At 36.4% G+C, this 14,087-nt stretch overlaps 4 protein-coding genes across 5 annotated transcripts; 3 read left to right on the top strand and 1 right to left on the bottom strand.

The window, feature by feature from the left end:
* On the bottom strand, window positions 479–1,914 carry LOC107642254 (protein FAM136A). The gene is made up of 3 exons (XM_016345544.2): window positions 1,613–1,914; window positions 1,375–1,512; window positions 479–933 (listed from the first exon to the last, which is right to left on the bottom strand). The coding sequence occupies exons 1-3, from the start codon at window positions 1,739–1,741 to the stop codon at window positions 742–744; spliced, it is 459 nt and encodes a 152-aa protein (XP_016201030.1). The 5' UTR covers window positions 1,742–1,914; the 3' UTR covers window positions 479–741.
* On the top strand, window positions 4,145–6,982 carry LOC110262711 (DNA damage-repair/toleration protein DRT100-like). 2 transcript variants are annotated; one of them, XM_021103416.1, is made up of 2 exons: window positions 4,145–6,000; window positions 6,892–6,982. In XM_021103416.1, coding segments are annotated over exons 1-2 (1,437 nt in total). In that variant the 5' UTR covers window positions 4,145–4,565; the 3' UTR covers window positions 6,894–6,982. The 2 variants fall into 2 exon arrangements, with proteins under 2 accessions (XP_020959075.1, XP_020959074.1); XM_021103415.1 differs by lacking the exon at window positions 6,892–6,982 and adding an exon at window positions 6,185–6,443 and having other exon boundaries at window positions 4,148–6,122.
* Window positions 6,782–9,034, top strand: LOC107645038 (probable glucan 1,3-beta-glucosidase A). Its single transcript, XM_016349045.2, has 8 exons — window positions 6,782–6,990; window positions 7,067–7,186; window positions 7,271–7,468; window positions 7,557–7,718; window positions 7,796–7,965; window positions 8,030–8,179; window positions 8,267–8,607; window positions 8,687–9,034. Exons 1-8 carry the CDS (start codon window positions 6,814–6,816, stop codon window positions 8,869–8,871), a joined length of 1,503 nt encoding a protein of 500 aa, XP_016204531.1. The 5' UTR covers window positions 6,782–6,813; the 3' UTR covers window positions 8,872–9,034.
* LOC107645039 (21 kDa protein) lies at window positions 12,276–13,142 on the top strand. The gene has a single exon (XM_016349047.1). It carries the CDS (start codon window positions 12,386–12,388, stop codon window positions 12,971–12,973), a length of 588 nt encoding a protein of 195 aa, XP_016204533.1. The 5' UTR covers window positions 12,276–12,385; the 3' UTR covers window positions 12,974–13,142.

Below are 14,087 nucleotides of genomic sequence, written 5' to 3'. Positions count from 1 at the left end.
ATAAAAATATTATTTGTTTATTTATAATATAAAAATATTATTTTAAAAAAAAACTTTTTAAAAAAATTATTTTTTAATATTTTATTTTATATTAAAAATTTATCAAATATACTAAAAATAAAAAATATTTTTTATCATGTTAATAGCACTGGAACAAGCACTTAATATTAAGAGAAGCTCTTTTCTTTTTGGGGAGAAAAAAAATCGTTTGTCGAGGGGGAAAAAAGAAAATGATTGGGCCTCATATTAATACAATCATTGATATATCTTTCACAGTTTCAACTTCTACTAAAATATAAAGTTCCTAAAGTCAAACGATAAAACGAAACATTAAGTTGTTCCCCACAATAAAAATCACCACCTATGATCAGTTTATAATAATCTTTTCACGTTAGTGTACCATACCACTGAAGAACAAAACAATGGAGAAACTCATGCAGCATTGTTGAGCTTGCATTCCGCTTAAAGAACAGGTGGCTAGATTGCACGGGTGAAGTTGTTTGCGATTAAATTTAAAATGATCACATCGTATACAATGTTACATTTGAAGGTAGCGAAATAAAACCTAACGAAATGCACATAATTATTGCTTCAAGTCATTGATAAATCAAGCTTTCCCAGCATTCTAACTACAGAAATCCAGCAAAATCTTGTGTACTCTAGATAGAGTTACAAAATAATATCTTGCAAATTTGCACCATCTACAATAATAACTAAATCTTTGGATACAAAAAAATGGAGCTAGAAGGAGTCATTGTCCTTAATGCCAAAGGAGGATTTCAACTTATTAGCAAGAAGTGGTAGCATCTTGATGCTGTCTTGGATCGCCTCATCAGCACAGGAAACCATATCATTCATGGCCCCACCTTTCTGCTGGAGCTTTGCAGACTCATACCTATCTTGACATACCATCAGAGATCTATTCAATTTCTCCTGCACCATGTTCAAAACAAGGTATTTATTGTCCAAATAATGAGAAATCAACAACAAAAACTACTAAGCGTTTTACTACAGGGTGAGGTAAGTTACATGGATCTATGAATACCATATCTTCAATAGGAAATCAAACTAAATGGTTTGGAGGTCCAAAGATCTTCCAATGCAAAATTTTCGAAGATGCATGCATACATATCTGCTCTATTTCTTACAACAAACCATTAATTTTCATCAAATAGTGTTGAAAAAGTTAAAGTGTGAATTGGATCCAATTTTTATGTTTGTAAACCCTATAATCAATAGTGGATAGAAACAGATTACCTAGAATAAAGACAATTAATCGTTGATTGTACTATTGAGACTTGTCTATTAAATAAATTCACAATACTTTTGCAATTAAAGAAGCAACAACAGTTGAGAAAGGAAAGAGAGACTTACCTGAAACTTTTGCATCTCAGTATCAAAAGTCTGTTGAACATTAGCAAGAGGAATACTGCAATTTTCGACACAATTAGTTATCTCTTCCTGCCTTCTGCTCCTATCAAAGCACTCATACGCACATTTGAAATATGCTTTCTGGAAAGGTCAAATCCAATGAAACAATGAACTATATAGAATAGGAAGCTTGCAAGTGCAAAATTTGTCATTGTATTGAAGCAGTCAATAAAGAAGAAACCTGGAGAGTGAAATTGACATGGTCTTGGATAGGGGCAAGGTTATTTTGAGCAGCTACATTGACTTCATCAAGCTTCTGCCTCAGTCTTTGTTGAGCAAGATGCTCTTCAGCTCCCGCAAAGTGATCCATCCTATTCACTGTCAACAAATAGATCTTCACTTTAGTTTCAGAACTCAAGTTCCATAAGAGGGAAGAATCCCCCAAGTTTATGAAACTGAAAAGCAGTCAAGGAATCGAGCTTCAGGTCATAAATCTCGTGACGAAAAGAGGGAAAAATATTAAAGCTAGCAATTGAAATCCAATACAAAACAGGGATTAGGGTTTAAAGGGTTTAAGCCACTAAACATATTTTTTGGACTTGGGTTGGGCCGGGAAACCGACCCGCACCGTACAGAGCAACAAACCCGCCCAACCGGTTTTCTGAAATTTGCTCAAAACGGCGCCGTTGGTTAGAGGAACCCTAACCATTAACCCGCAGCACCCTCTTGGAATCGAAGAGAACTCGAACGCAGCTTGGAGGAAGCACCATAGCAGCCCTCTCTCGCCGCCGTTCCTCAACGTCCAGCCACCGCCGCCATCCGCATTGCTACAGCTTCGGCGCAACGTCGCCCTTGTTCGCCGCGCGTCCGCCTCCTTTTTGGCCAAGCTTCTGTGGTTCTGCCTCTGTTTTGTGGCCAACCCTTGTTCGAGCTGCTTAGCTCTCTGTTCAGTTCTCTACGCCGCGTGTTCGAGCCTCTGTTCCGCTGCCTTTTAGCCACCGTTCAGCCATTGTTCAGCCTCCGCTCAGCCATTTCCGTCGCGTTTTAAAGCTTCTCCCTCTCCCTGTACTGTTTGAATTTCAGAACTGCTCTATCGTAGGGTGATTTTTTCTCCTTCTTCTTGTTCTTTCTTGTATTAATTATTCAGATATTGTTTTATTTGATTGTTGTTTTCATGATTAGTATGTTTTCTAGTTCTTATTTTGTTGTTGGTTTGCTGTAGTTTAAAATTTTAATTGTTCTTGTTATTTTGATTTTCAGTTTTAATTGATCTTATTAACTTTTTAATTTGATAAATTATTGTTTTGGTGTTGTTCTTTACCTTTTGATTGTTATATTGTGTTTTTGCTGTTGTTGATTTAATAAATTGTTCATTGAGTCGAAGATGAAAACCTGCCATGTTAAAACTGCTCCTGTCATGTTAAACCTGCCATGTTAAAATTGCTCCTATTGGTTTAGTATGGCTCAATCCCTCCTATTGGTTTAGTATGGCTCAATCCCTGCTTCCAAAGAGATTCTACCACCATGCTTGGACCTTCTCTCTGAGGTTAGCCATGTGATAATTAAGGATGTAAATCTTGTGACCCACTTTAGGAATTAACTTTTTAGTTTCTTTTTTAAATTGGATATCGAAATTTTGTTTATTAATGTGTGAATATATTCTTTCATATTCCTCACTAAGTCGTAGTGATCTGTATGCCTTTGATCTCATGGCCTTTGTATTGTTGCATATTGGTAGATAAAAGGTATCAAATTTTGGTAGTAACTAGTAAGTAGAGTAGTTTATTCTTTTCTTTTCTATTAGAGATATGTGGAATAGAACAATGTATATACTTTTGAAAACCAAATTGTTTCTTTTAAACCAAAATTTGGGTGATTACTCTTTTCTAAATATGCAAGCAATTCTATCTAATTGGCCATGAAAGTTTTCTTTTTCTTTCTAGTATTAGTTCATGTTGTGATTTGTGAATGATTTTGTTTTGCAAATAAAACAGTTGTGAAGTTACTGTGAAACAGTGGCATGGAATAATCACTTGCTCTTTCTGTAATTTATTTTTTATATTTTCCTCTGGAAAATAACATATTAGATATTTTCTTTGATTGGAATGTAGAAGATAGTACATCTTTTTATGGTTTTATTCTTTATTGTAACAAATTTTGAATAATTGTTGTTAGTTACTCTGAGAACCTTGCTGTTACCTGTTAGTTATTTTATTTATTATTTTATTATAAAATTGTTAGTTATTTTATTTATTATTTTATTATAAAATGATTATTTCGGTTGAACTGGTTTGATTTTCAGAACCTTGGGCTTTATTGTGCTTGAGGCTTAGCACAAAGCCACAAAGTAAACTAAGAACTAACCTTGAGAGTTGATACTCATATGTCCAAACAAATACGCAAGTGAAGTTATTTAACTAATATTTTAGTTTAATCGCTGCTGACAAATTCTAAAATTAAAAAAAAAATAGGATAATTAGTTTGGCTACCACGAAAAGAAGATATTGGATTCTTCCAATATTCAAGCAATGCATGCACAGGATTGCAAACGTCATGGGGTACAACTAAGTTTATTTTTAGAAGTGCTATATAACAATTTACAAAGGTATTAAAACATAGAAAAAATATAGATAGACAATAAAAATACTAAATAATGTGAACAGAGGATATCTCATAGGTTAAATTTAATAGCTAAAACATAACGTATAGCAATGTACAAAGTTTAGATGTCGGTAATATACTAAAAAAAAGTGGTTAATTGTCAATGCTTAATATAAAACTGAGTGCAAGAGGAAAGAGATGTCGAAACAAAAGATTTGTAGGAGGATTTTCAAAACAATATCTTAAGATAAGAGCTGACAAAATTTTGAAGTGTTCAAGAAGGCTACGTGCCACAGTGTACTGCAAACTGGGACAATGCAAAGCAAGAAGTAGTGTGTGGAAAGTGGAACCATAACCACGTTGCAGCACTTGCACTACACAAAAGAAAAGTATAAATGCGTCAATTCTGGAGGCTCCCTCCAGCTAGATGGTAGATATCCACTGACCAATGCTTCCAAGACAGAACCCCAGATCTGGATAATCATGCATTTATATTCATAGTCAATAATTGCAACTACCTTTTCTTTTCTTTTCTTTTCTTATATAACATATTAACATAAGCTTGCAAAACTAAGTAGAACTCAGAAATAAAAATGAGCATCCTCACTGCAACAACAACACTCTTGATCCTCTTCACCATCTTCACACCGCTACACCTCAAGGCCGATGCAGCAAAATGCCACCCGGATGACGAAGCAGGCCTATTGGGCTTCAAATCGGGTATCAAATCAGACCCATCTGGGATGCTCAGCAAATGGATACGCGGGACCGATTGTTGCACGTGGCCTGGCCTCAACTGCCTATTTGAAAACAAACGGGTCACAAGCATTTCTATTGCGGGTCAACCCGACCAACCCAATAGCTTCTTATCGGGTACCATATCGTCCTCCCTCTCAAAGCTCCAATTTCTCGACGGTATCTATTTCACTAATCTCCGAAACATATCGGGTCCCTTCCCGGGTTTCCTCCTCAATATGCCCAACCTCGAATACATCTACATCGAGAACAGCCAGATCTCGGGTCGCATACCCGATTCTTTTGGAAACTCCACTCGAAAATTTGGCGCCTTCAGCTTCCAAGGCAACCGCTTAACCGGAACAGTGCCGAGTTCACTATCCCTGTTGACTCAGCTCACTCAGCTCAAACTCGGCGACAACCTCCTCACCGGTGCTATCCCAGACGGGATTCGGAACCTCAAGAACCTCACATATCTGAGTTTGCAAGGCAACCAGCTCAGTGGTAACATTCCCGATTTTTTCACTTCGTTAAAGAACCTCAGGATTCTAGAACTTTCTCGGAACAAATTTTCCGGCACGATTCCGGCGTCGATTGCCACGCTGGCACCAACACTGGGATACCTGGAACTGGGACACAACTCGCTTTCCGGGAAAATCCCTGATTTTCTAGGGAAAATGAAGGCTCTCGACACACTCGATCTCTCCTCGAACCGATTCACGGGAAGCGTGCCGCAGAGCTTCAAGAACTTGACGAAGATCTTCAACCTGGACCTCTCCAACAACTTGCTGGTAGACCCGTTCCCCGAGATGAACGTGAAAGGAATTGAATCTCTGGATTTGTCGAACAACAACTTGCACCTGGGAACAATCCCCAAGTGGGTGACTTCGTCTCCGATTATCTACTCGTTGAAGCTGGCCAAGTGTGGAATAAGGATGAAGCTGGATGATTGGAAGCCTTCGGAGACTTACTTCTACGACTACATCGATCTCTCCGGAAACGATATCTCAGGGAGCGCCATTGGATTGCTGAACAGAACAGACTATTTGGTAGGGTTCTGGGCTTCGGGGAACAAATTGAAGTTCGACATGGGAGGTTTGAGGATCGTGGAGAAGCTCAAGTACTTGGATTTGTCTAGAAATTCGGTGTTTGGAAAGATTCCTAAGGGTGTGGTTGGGCTTCAGAAGCTGAACGTCAGTTATAACCATCTTTGTGGTCAGATTCCAAAGACTCAGTTCCCAGCCAGTGCCTTTGCCGGAAATGATTGTTTGTGTGGTCCTCCTTTGCAGCCATGTAAGGCCTAGCACTATCATTAGGCAAATAGTTTGAGAGAGGCTGAGATTATGTGTGCTGATTAGTGTGTGATTAGTGATTTGTGAGTCTATTAAATTTTAATTTGGAGACATGAAATTATGGATTCCTAAATCTCGCTAGTATAGTATCTTCAGCCCTGATTTGTGCCAAACATGCTTTAATAATTATCTTCAGCCCAGATTTGTGCAATACATGCTTTAATAATTGTTCAATTCAATGCCACTATTGCATTGATATTTTTTGTTCTTTTGCGTCAACTTGTGTTGGAGTAATGGAGTTGTAAAGTGTGGTGCCCACTTCCTGCTGGCACTGCCCACTAGTCCATTGACCGTGTAGATTACGCTCATTGAGAAACTTCCACCCTGTAACTGTTGAGGCTGAATTCTTAGTTAGATTATCCAAAGATAGTTGTTGTTTCTTTAATGAAAGAAAGATGACTAACGATTTCTTATTAACCATTTTAGTTTCGTGACGACTTGGGCAAAAAAGGCTTGTAAATGGGTTCATTCTTCCTGATACTCTCTCTCATTCATTATGCGTTTCGATGTGATTATATCCACATTTGACCATGGCCATTGGCCAGTGGCTCTATTAGTGCCTATGACAGGGGTGCCTACTTAGTAATTAATAATATGAATATCTGAATTTGGTTCACACTTGGGTCAAGTCATTACAATTTGTCTTTTCTCTTTTAATACTAACATAATGTGCTTTATTGTATGATGTTGATTTACAAACCATGGCTATAAATACTATGTGATTCTTACAATCTTATTCACAAAACAATTTAGAATGGCATATAGATACTTGTTTGCCTTCTTGTTGGCTTTATGCCTCTCACACCCTCCTCATTCTGTTCTTGTTGCACAGAATTTGCCATACAAAGCTGTGAATCTAGGAAACTGGTTGCTTGCTGAGGGATGGATGAAACCTTCTCTCTTTGATGGAATTGTCAACAAAGATCTCTTGGTATGACTCTTTCTTTATTAGGGTCCACTTCATTTGCAAATTTAACAGAACTGCTTATGATTTTTGTTGATTTCAGGATGGAACTCAAGTGCAGCTAATGTCCACTAAGTTCCAGAAATATCTCGCAGCAGAAAATGGAGGAGGAGCTGATCTTGTTGCCAACCGTGCTTCAGCTTCAGGTTGGGAAACATTCAAGGTATGTTGCTTTATCTGAAAGAATTCCATTTAGATCCATTTTTTATGTTTTTGGAATTTCAGTCTGTCCTGTGCTTTTTTGCAGCTATGGAGGGTCAGTGACACATCTTTCAATTTTAGAGTGTTTAACAAGCAATTTCTTGGGCTAGAAAATCAAGGCAGTGGAAACAAAATCGTTGCAGTTTCCAACTCGCCTAGCAACCCGGAAACATTTCAGATTGTAAGAAATAGCAACGACCCCAACAAAATTAGAATCAAAGCATCTAACGGTCTGTTCTTGCAGGTAATATACTACTTACTCCATCATCAAGCTATTCATATTGGATAAGTACATTTACTTTGAAAATATCTCTAAAATCTTGTGTGTGAAGGTTCAATCGGAGACATCAGTGACAGCAGATTATGCAGGCACTAATTGGGATGAGAATGACCCCTCTGTCTTTCGTTTAAATGATAAAGTTGCAAATCAGTTACAAGGAGAGTATCAACTTACCAATGGTTATGGCCCTGCTAGAGCTCCTCAAGTCATGCATGTAAGAAATCTAATTTACAATTTTTCTTACAAACTACGAGACTTGTTGAACTCATTTTATTCATGCCTTCCCTGCAGAATCACTGGGATGCATATATAACCGAAGATGATTTCAGATTCATGTCTGAAAATGGATTAACTGCAGTTAGAATACCCGTTGGATGGTGGATAGCACAAGACCCGAATCCACCTAAGCCTTTTGTAGGGGGATCTTTGGCAGCTTTGGACAATGCTTTTACATGGGCGCAGTGAGTATCCATTAATTCATCTTCCTCTATATGTGTCCATCACCTGACTATTTGTTACTCGCAGAAAGCATGGGATGAAGGTGATAGTGGACTTGCATGCAGTTCAAGGTTCTCAGAACGGCAATGATCACAGTGGGGCAAGAGATGGATATATAGAATGGGGAGATTCATACATACCAAACACAGTCTCAGTCATTGACTTCTTAGCACGAAGGTATTATTTTACTTAAACAGAATTGTACCATACATATGTTCAATGTTGTGTTATGGTTTGAAGAATTGATTTTTTTTTTATTAACAGATACGGTGGCAATCCAAGCCTAGGAGGAATAGAATTGATGAATGAGCCGTCGGGTGTCAATCTAGATAGCCTCAAAAACTATTACAAGCAAGCTTATGATGCTGTGAGGAGATATAGCCAGAGTGCTTATGTCATCATGTCAAACCCATTGGATCATGATTCTAAAGTACTTCTCTCATTTGTCCAAGGTTTTAATAATGTAGTTATTGATGTGCATTACTACAATCTTTATTCCGATTACTTCAATAGCCTGAACGCACAACAAAACATTGACTTCATAAGAAATCAAAGAGCCTCGGATCTCAGCGGTGTCTCTTCAACTAATGCTCTTAGTTTTGTTGGTAAGATACAAACTAAACTCTAACCAATAATATTATTGAACATACAATCATGATAGTTACATTATTATGATATTGGTAGGGGAATGGACTGGTGCATGGAGCGTGCAAGGTGCATCAAAGGAAGATTATCAGAACTATGCAAAAGCACAATTGGATGTGTATTCACGTGCAACCTTTGGATGGGCATATTGGTCCTACAAATGTCAATATGATCAATGGAGCCTTAAGTGGATGATCGAGAATGGTTACATAACTCTAAATTGAATTTCAGCATAATATATGTTTACTCTTTTCTTCAGTTCACTACTCTATGCTGAAAAATAAGCTGAACAAACTAATAATGATAAATTGCTTTGTACCCCACTCTCATATAGTGCAATCAGTAACATACCATCCTACCTTCAAATATCATATAGTGTTTTTATTATTTTTTGCATCAACGTCAACTTGAAATTGGGCTTCAGGGCTATTTGGTGGGTTCTATTATTTAGTGCACCTCATTAAATATAAAGACTTAACTGTCGAAACAGAAAAATAAAACTGACAAATCCAAACAAAGCGACTGATCACCCAAGCGGAGAGTGGAGACCAGTTCTTTTGCGCCAATATATTGCCCCAATTCATGTCTCAATGGGTTTTTTAAAATGTATTATATAATGGGCTTCATGAAAAACACTGGGTTAGCTTTACCTCTTTTTTTTGTTTATAAATTGGGCTGCAAGGCATTTTACACTTTTCTGATTTAACATTATATATTGTCTTTTGACAAAAACAAAAACTCAATCTATTGTCTTCACCAAAAATAGAAAACAAAAACTGTGGAAATTTGCTTGCTTTGTTTTAATTTTTAAATACTAGTTTTATTTTTGGGTACTTTATACGGGAGATCAATATAATCATAAATATTATTTGATATCATGATAAATTACATTGTTTGTATGAAATTCACAATCCCTAATATCTTATAATTAAAATATAGCTACACAATAAATTAAAAATATCAAAACTATATGAGTATACATATCTTGTCTTTTATTTAATTATTTGAAAAAAATGATAAATAATCCTCAATAGTTACCTAACACTTTAATTTACACTCACAAGTTTAAAGTTTCGATTAATGTTCTGAAAATCAGTTCGAACCGATCAAACTGTGAACCGGACGAAAAGACAAATCGGTCAATTATCAAACTGCAAAATCTAAAAATCGGAATTGAACCGACAAACCGGTAAGTAATTGGTCGGTCGAACCGAATCGTGATTCGGCCGATTTTTTGGATGGCAACAAAACGCTGCCGTTTTTTCTCTCTGAATCCCTAAATGTCCAAAATCCTAAGATCCCTAATTGCCTTCCCTTCTCTGCTTCAGTGCTTGTGCTTCTCAGTTCTCACTCATCGAGCAGGCTTCACTGAGCTACTTCCAACGCCTCACTCAGTCACTGTCACACCGTCACACGGGTCGAGCCACCGCCGTCGAGCCACCGCAGCAGCCGTCGCGAACTAAGAAGGTGCCTTCGCTGTCTTCAACCGCCTCACTCTCACTCTCCCTGTTACATGTTCTGTTGAAGCCTTGAAGGTGCCTTCGCTGTCTCCCACTCTCCCTGTTTTATTTTTCTATTTTATTTTTCTTTGAACTGTGTATTGTGAAACTGTGAATTGATTCAAGACTCAACTGATTGGAGGGAGCTAAACTGTACTGTGATTATTGATTAGTGATTACTGAAACTGAACTGTGATTCAACATGATGAACATCAAAACTGTGAACTTTGAAATTTGTCTCCCTGTTTTATTTTTCTTTGAACTGTGTAGTGTGAAACTGTGAACTGATTCTGATCCTACTAAAATGAACTGTGATTACTGAAACTGATATGTGATTCAACATGATGAACACCAAAACTGTGAAATTTGGTTAATAATTGTTGTTTATTGATTAGTGATTAACTGATTACTGAAGTTGAACTGATTTTGGTTTGTTTACTAAACTGGATTTTGTTGTTTGTTGGATAATTGTGAATAATTTTGAATAATTTTGGATGTTATTTGTTGTGCACTTGAGAGTTGAGATTATTGGGTTGGATTGTTGGTAATGTTTAGGTATGGACGAAAGTATCAACCAAGAACTACCTAAGAATAATAATGCTGAAACTAATTCTGCTTCGAATGAACGTTCTCTTCCTCCCGTGACTAACGAAAGTCAGTCACAAACTTCTAATGTTCAGGGGAAAACTGATCCTACTTGAATGATATTTTAAAGTTTAGATTAGACTATAATTATATTTTCATGTGCTTATTTATATTTTATTTATTATTTTATTATAAAACGGTTTTTTCAATTCAACCACGGTCGAACCGGTTGAACCTATGAACCAGTGAACCAGTAGCTAGAGCAGTTCAATAATCAGTTCAGTTTTCAGAACCTGTCGAATCGATTAAATCTATAAACTAATGAATCAGTAGCTAAAACGGTTCGATGACCAGTTCGGTTTTCATAACCTTGGTTTCAATTCCATTCCAAGAGTATGGAAATGGATTATCATTTTCCAAAAGGTTGAATTAAATATATAAATTATTTTTCACTTATAAAAGGTGTCAAAAATAAATTTTTAAAAGATCATAATATTATTTTTTTTATTTCATTTTATCAAGAAACTAAATTTATTCGCAAGTTTAATGCAAAAATAACTATAATCCATCGCTCTTCTGGATTATTAGTCCAAGTTGTAGTGAATAGTGATGACTGATGGGAAATGAGGTTCCAAATCACGTGGCTGCAGACTCTATAGAATCATGGATGAAAGCAGCATGTATATATTGTCTGCTATATGGGTCCAATTTGAAATTTGATGACGAAAAAAGTAACATGTAATCAAGTAATCAACTATAATGATTAAATTAGCAAAATCTAATTGTAGGCTACGTCGGTCGGCAATAGTAGAGATTCCCACTTGAATAAAATAATGCAAAGAAGGATATTTTCCATTTTGTACATCAGAGAAAAGGAACTTATATTTAAAAAATTGGCGAGAAAGGAACAGAGGCACATGTGCCAGTTCAGACAAAGTTGTATTGTATTGTACATGACTACATGTTATATCAACCCTTATCTCATGAATGATTGCCCCGTGCCCTAATTGCATTCCCATACATCTTCTTCAGAAATGTTCTTTTATTGTTGTACAATAATTCAATTTATTTAGGTTTCACATCTCTTTCAATCCCAACAAATAAAGAAAAAAGGATAAATAGGTCACTGAACTTTTGTCTCGCAGACATTTTCGTTCTTGACCATTGAAAAATACTTTTAAGTCCTTGACCTTCACAAAACTTGAACGGATCAATCCCTCCGTTCAAATGCCTCTATCTGGGATTGATCCGTCCAAATATCTCCGTCAGGGACTAATCCGTCTAAATTTTGTGAAGGTCAAGAACTTAAAAATATTTTTCATTAGTCATGGACAAAAATGTCCGCGAGACAAAAGATTAGGGACCTATTGTCCTTTTCTCAAAAATAAATAATAGGAGAAAACTTTGTATAACAATTTTTTTTTTCTTCTTCTAAAAGGACAGAGTAGGAAGCCAATAATTTGGGTATATTTTTGTCAAGTGGGCCCCATAGAGGTGTAGACACAAGATATGGTTAAGGAGACTTTGGGTTAAGACATTAAGTTAAGTTGGGCTTGTGAGTTGTGATCCTCTATATAATGAAGGCTTTATTCGCTTTGGTTTCTCAGTCTTAGAATCCACACTACAAATCCTTATCTTCTCCACATAAAAAAATATGGCAAAGGGTTTGCATCTTTCTCTCTGGCTTGTTCTTGTCTCTGTCATTTCAGTCACATTCAGAGCGGAGAATGTGAGCGCAAGCCCTTCGAATTTCATAAAATCGTCTTGCAGTACGACGACGTTTCCAAACGTGTGTGTGGAGTCTCTGTCCGTGTATGCAAACACGATCCAGCAAGACCCTCACGAGCTGGTCCAAACTGCCCTCACACTCAGCCTGAACAGGAGCCAGTCCACAAGGGCATTTGTGACAAAGTGCAACAAGTTCAGAGGCCTGAAGCCCAGAGAGTACGCGGCCCTCAAGGACTGCGCAGAGGAGATCAGCGACAGCTGTGACAGGCTGAGCAAGTCGCTGAAGGAGCTGAAGCTGTGCAAGGTGAAGGGTGACGATTTCAGATGGCACATCAGCAATGTTGAGACCTGGGTCTCTTCTGCTTTGACTGATGACAGCACCTGCGGTGATGGCTTTGCTGGCAACGCTCTCAATGGCAAGATGAAGGATTCCATCAGGGCTAGAATGGTAAATCTTGCTCAGGTCACTAGCAATGCCTTGTCACTCATCACCCACTATGCTTCACAGTACTAGTCTTGTTTCTTCTTCTATTTTTGCTTTCAAGGATCATCTCAATCTTGTCTTTTATGTCACATATATAATCAAATCTAAATCCTTATAGATTATCATGGTTTTGTAATCTCTAGTATTCTTACTGTCAATTGTGTATCATATATGCTGAAGCATTACTAGTTTTTTTTTTTTTCTAAGGTATTTTCTAACTTTCAATCTAAGGACTAATTTGCTGTCATAAGATCAATTTAAGAATTTGCCATTGATACAAAATCACGGACTAATAAACTAACTATTAGATCAAATCAATTTGGTCTCTGAAGCATTACTAATTGATTAATTAATTAAGAAAAATACATGTAATCAACAATATTTTTTACCGAGTAATACTAGGGAGACAGAACTTGTCTTATTTAGCATTCATTAATTGTTACAATAATTAATAAATACTAAATAAGGTAAGTTATGACTGTTTTTGGTTAATTTTTTTTTTATTACCAAACATTTCTGTTTTAAATAATATGTGAAAAATGTGAATTAATAGAATTAAAAGAGTAAATTAATCTTAAATTTAATTAATAATATTAAATTATGATGAAGTGTATTTTTATTTGATTAGTAGTTGTTTATGGTTACAAGAATTGAGAAATTGACATGGTGTTAGAGATAGATCCTAAATTTGCCTAACTTGAAGGCCCCAATTAAGTACCATCATAATGTGATAATCAAATTAAATAATCGGGAATGGTGGAGCAAAATACGGAATCGAAGTCCGAAAAGGCGACCAATTGGAAACCGTGCAAGAAAAAATGAATTCAAATTAATAAAATATTTTAAAAAAAAAACTCAAAAGAAAAAAGCAAAGCATAAACAAAGTGAAGTGTGAAACGAAAGTTGAATGAATGGGATGGGACCTCACCTCACATGCTACTATTGTTGATTTGGTATACATTCATTATACACCCTTTTCCCCTAAACTAAAAAAAATTCAACTAAGAAATTAATAGTTCCATCTACTTGCTTACCTACTTTTCTTCTTACCCTTTATTTATCGTTATTATTATAGGTACAATTAAATAGATAATTTATGTTATTAACTTAGAATGCCACAACTTCCCCTTTCTTAATTTAGTGT

Source organism: Arachis ipaensis, chromosome B05 (genome assembly GCF_000816755.2).
Source record: "Arachis ipaensis cultivar K30076 chromosome B05, Araip1.1, whole genome shotgun sequence".
NCBI lineage: Eukaryota > Viridiplantae > Streptophyta > Magnoliopsida > Fabales > Fabaceae > Arachis > Arachis ipaensis.
Note: the sequence above shows the minus strand (reverse complement) of the source record. Positions and strands in the feature narration are given on the sequence as shown.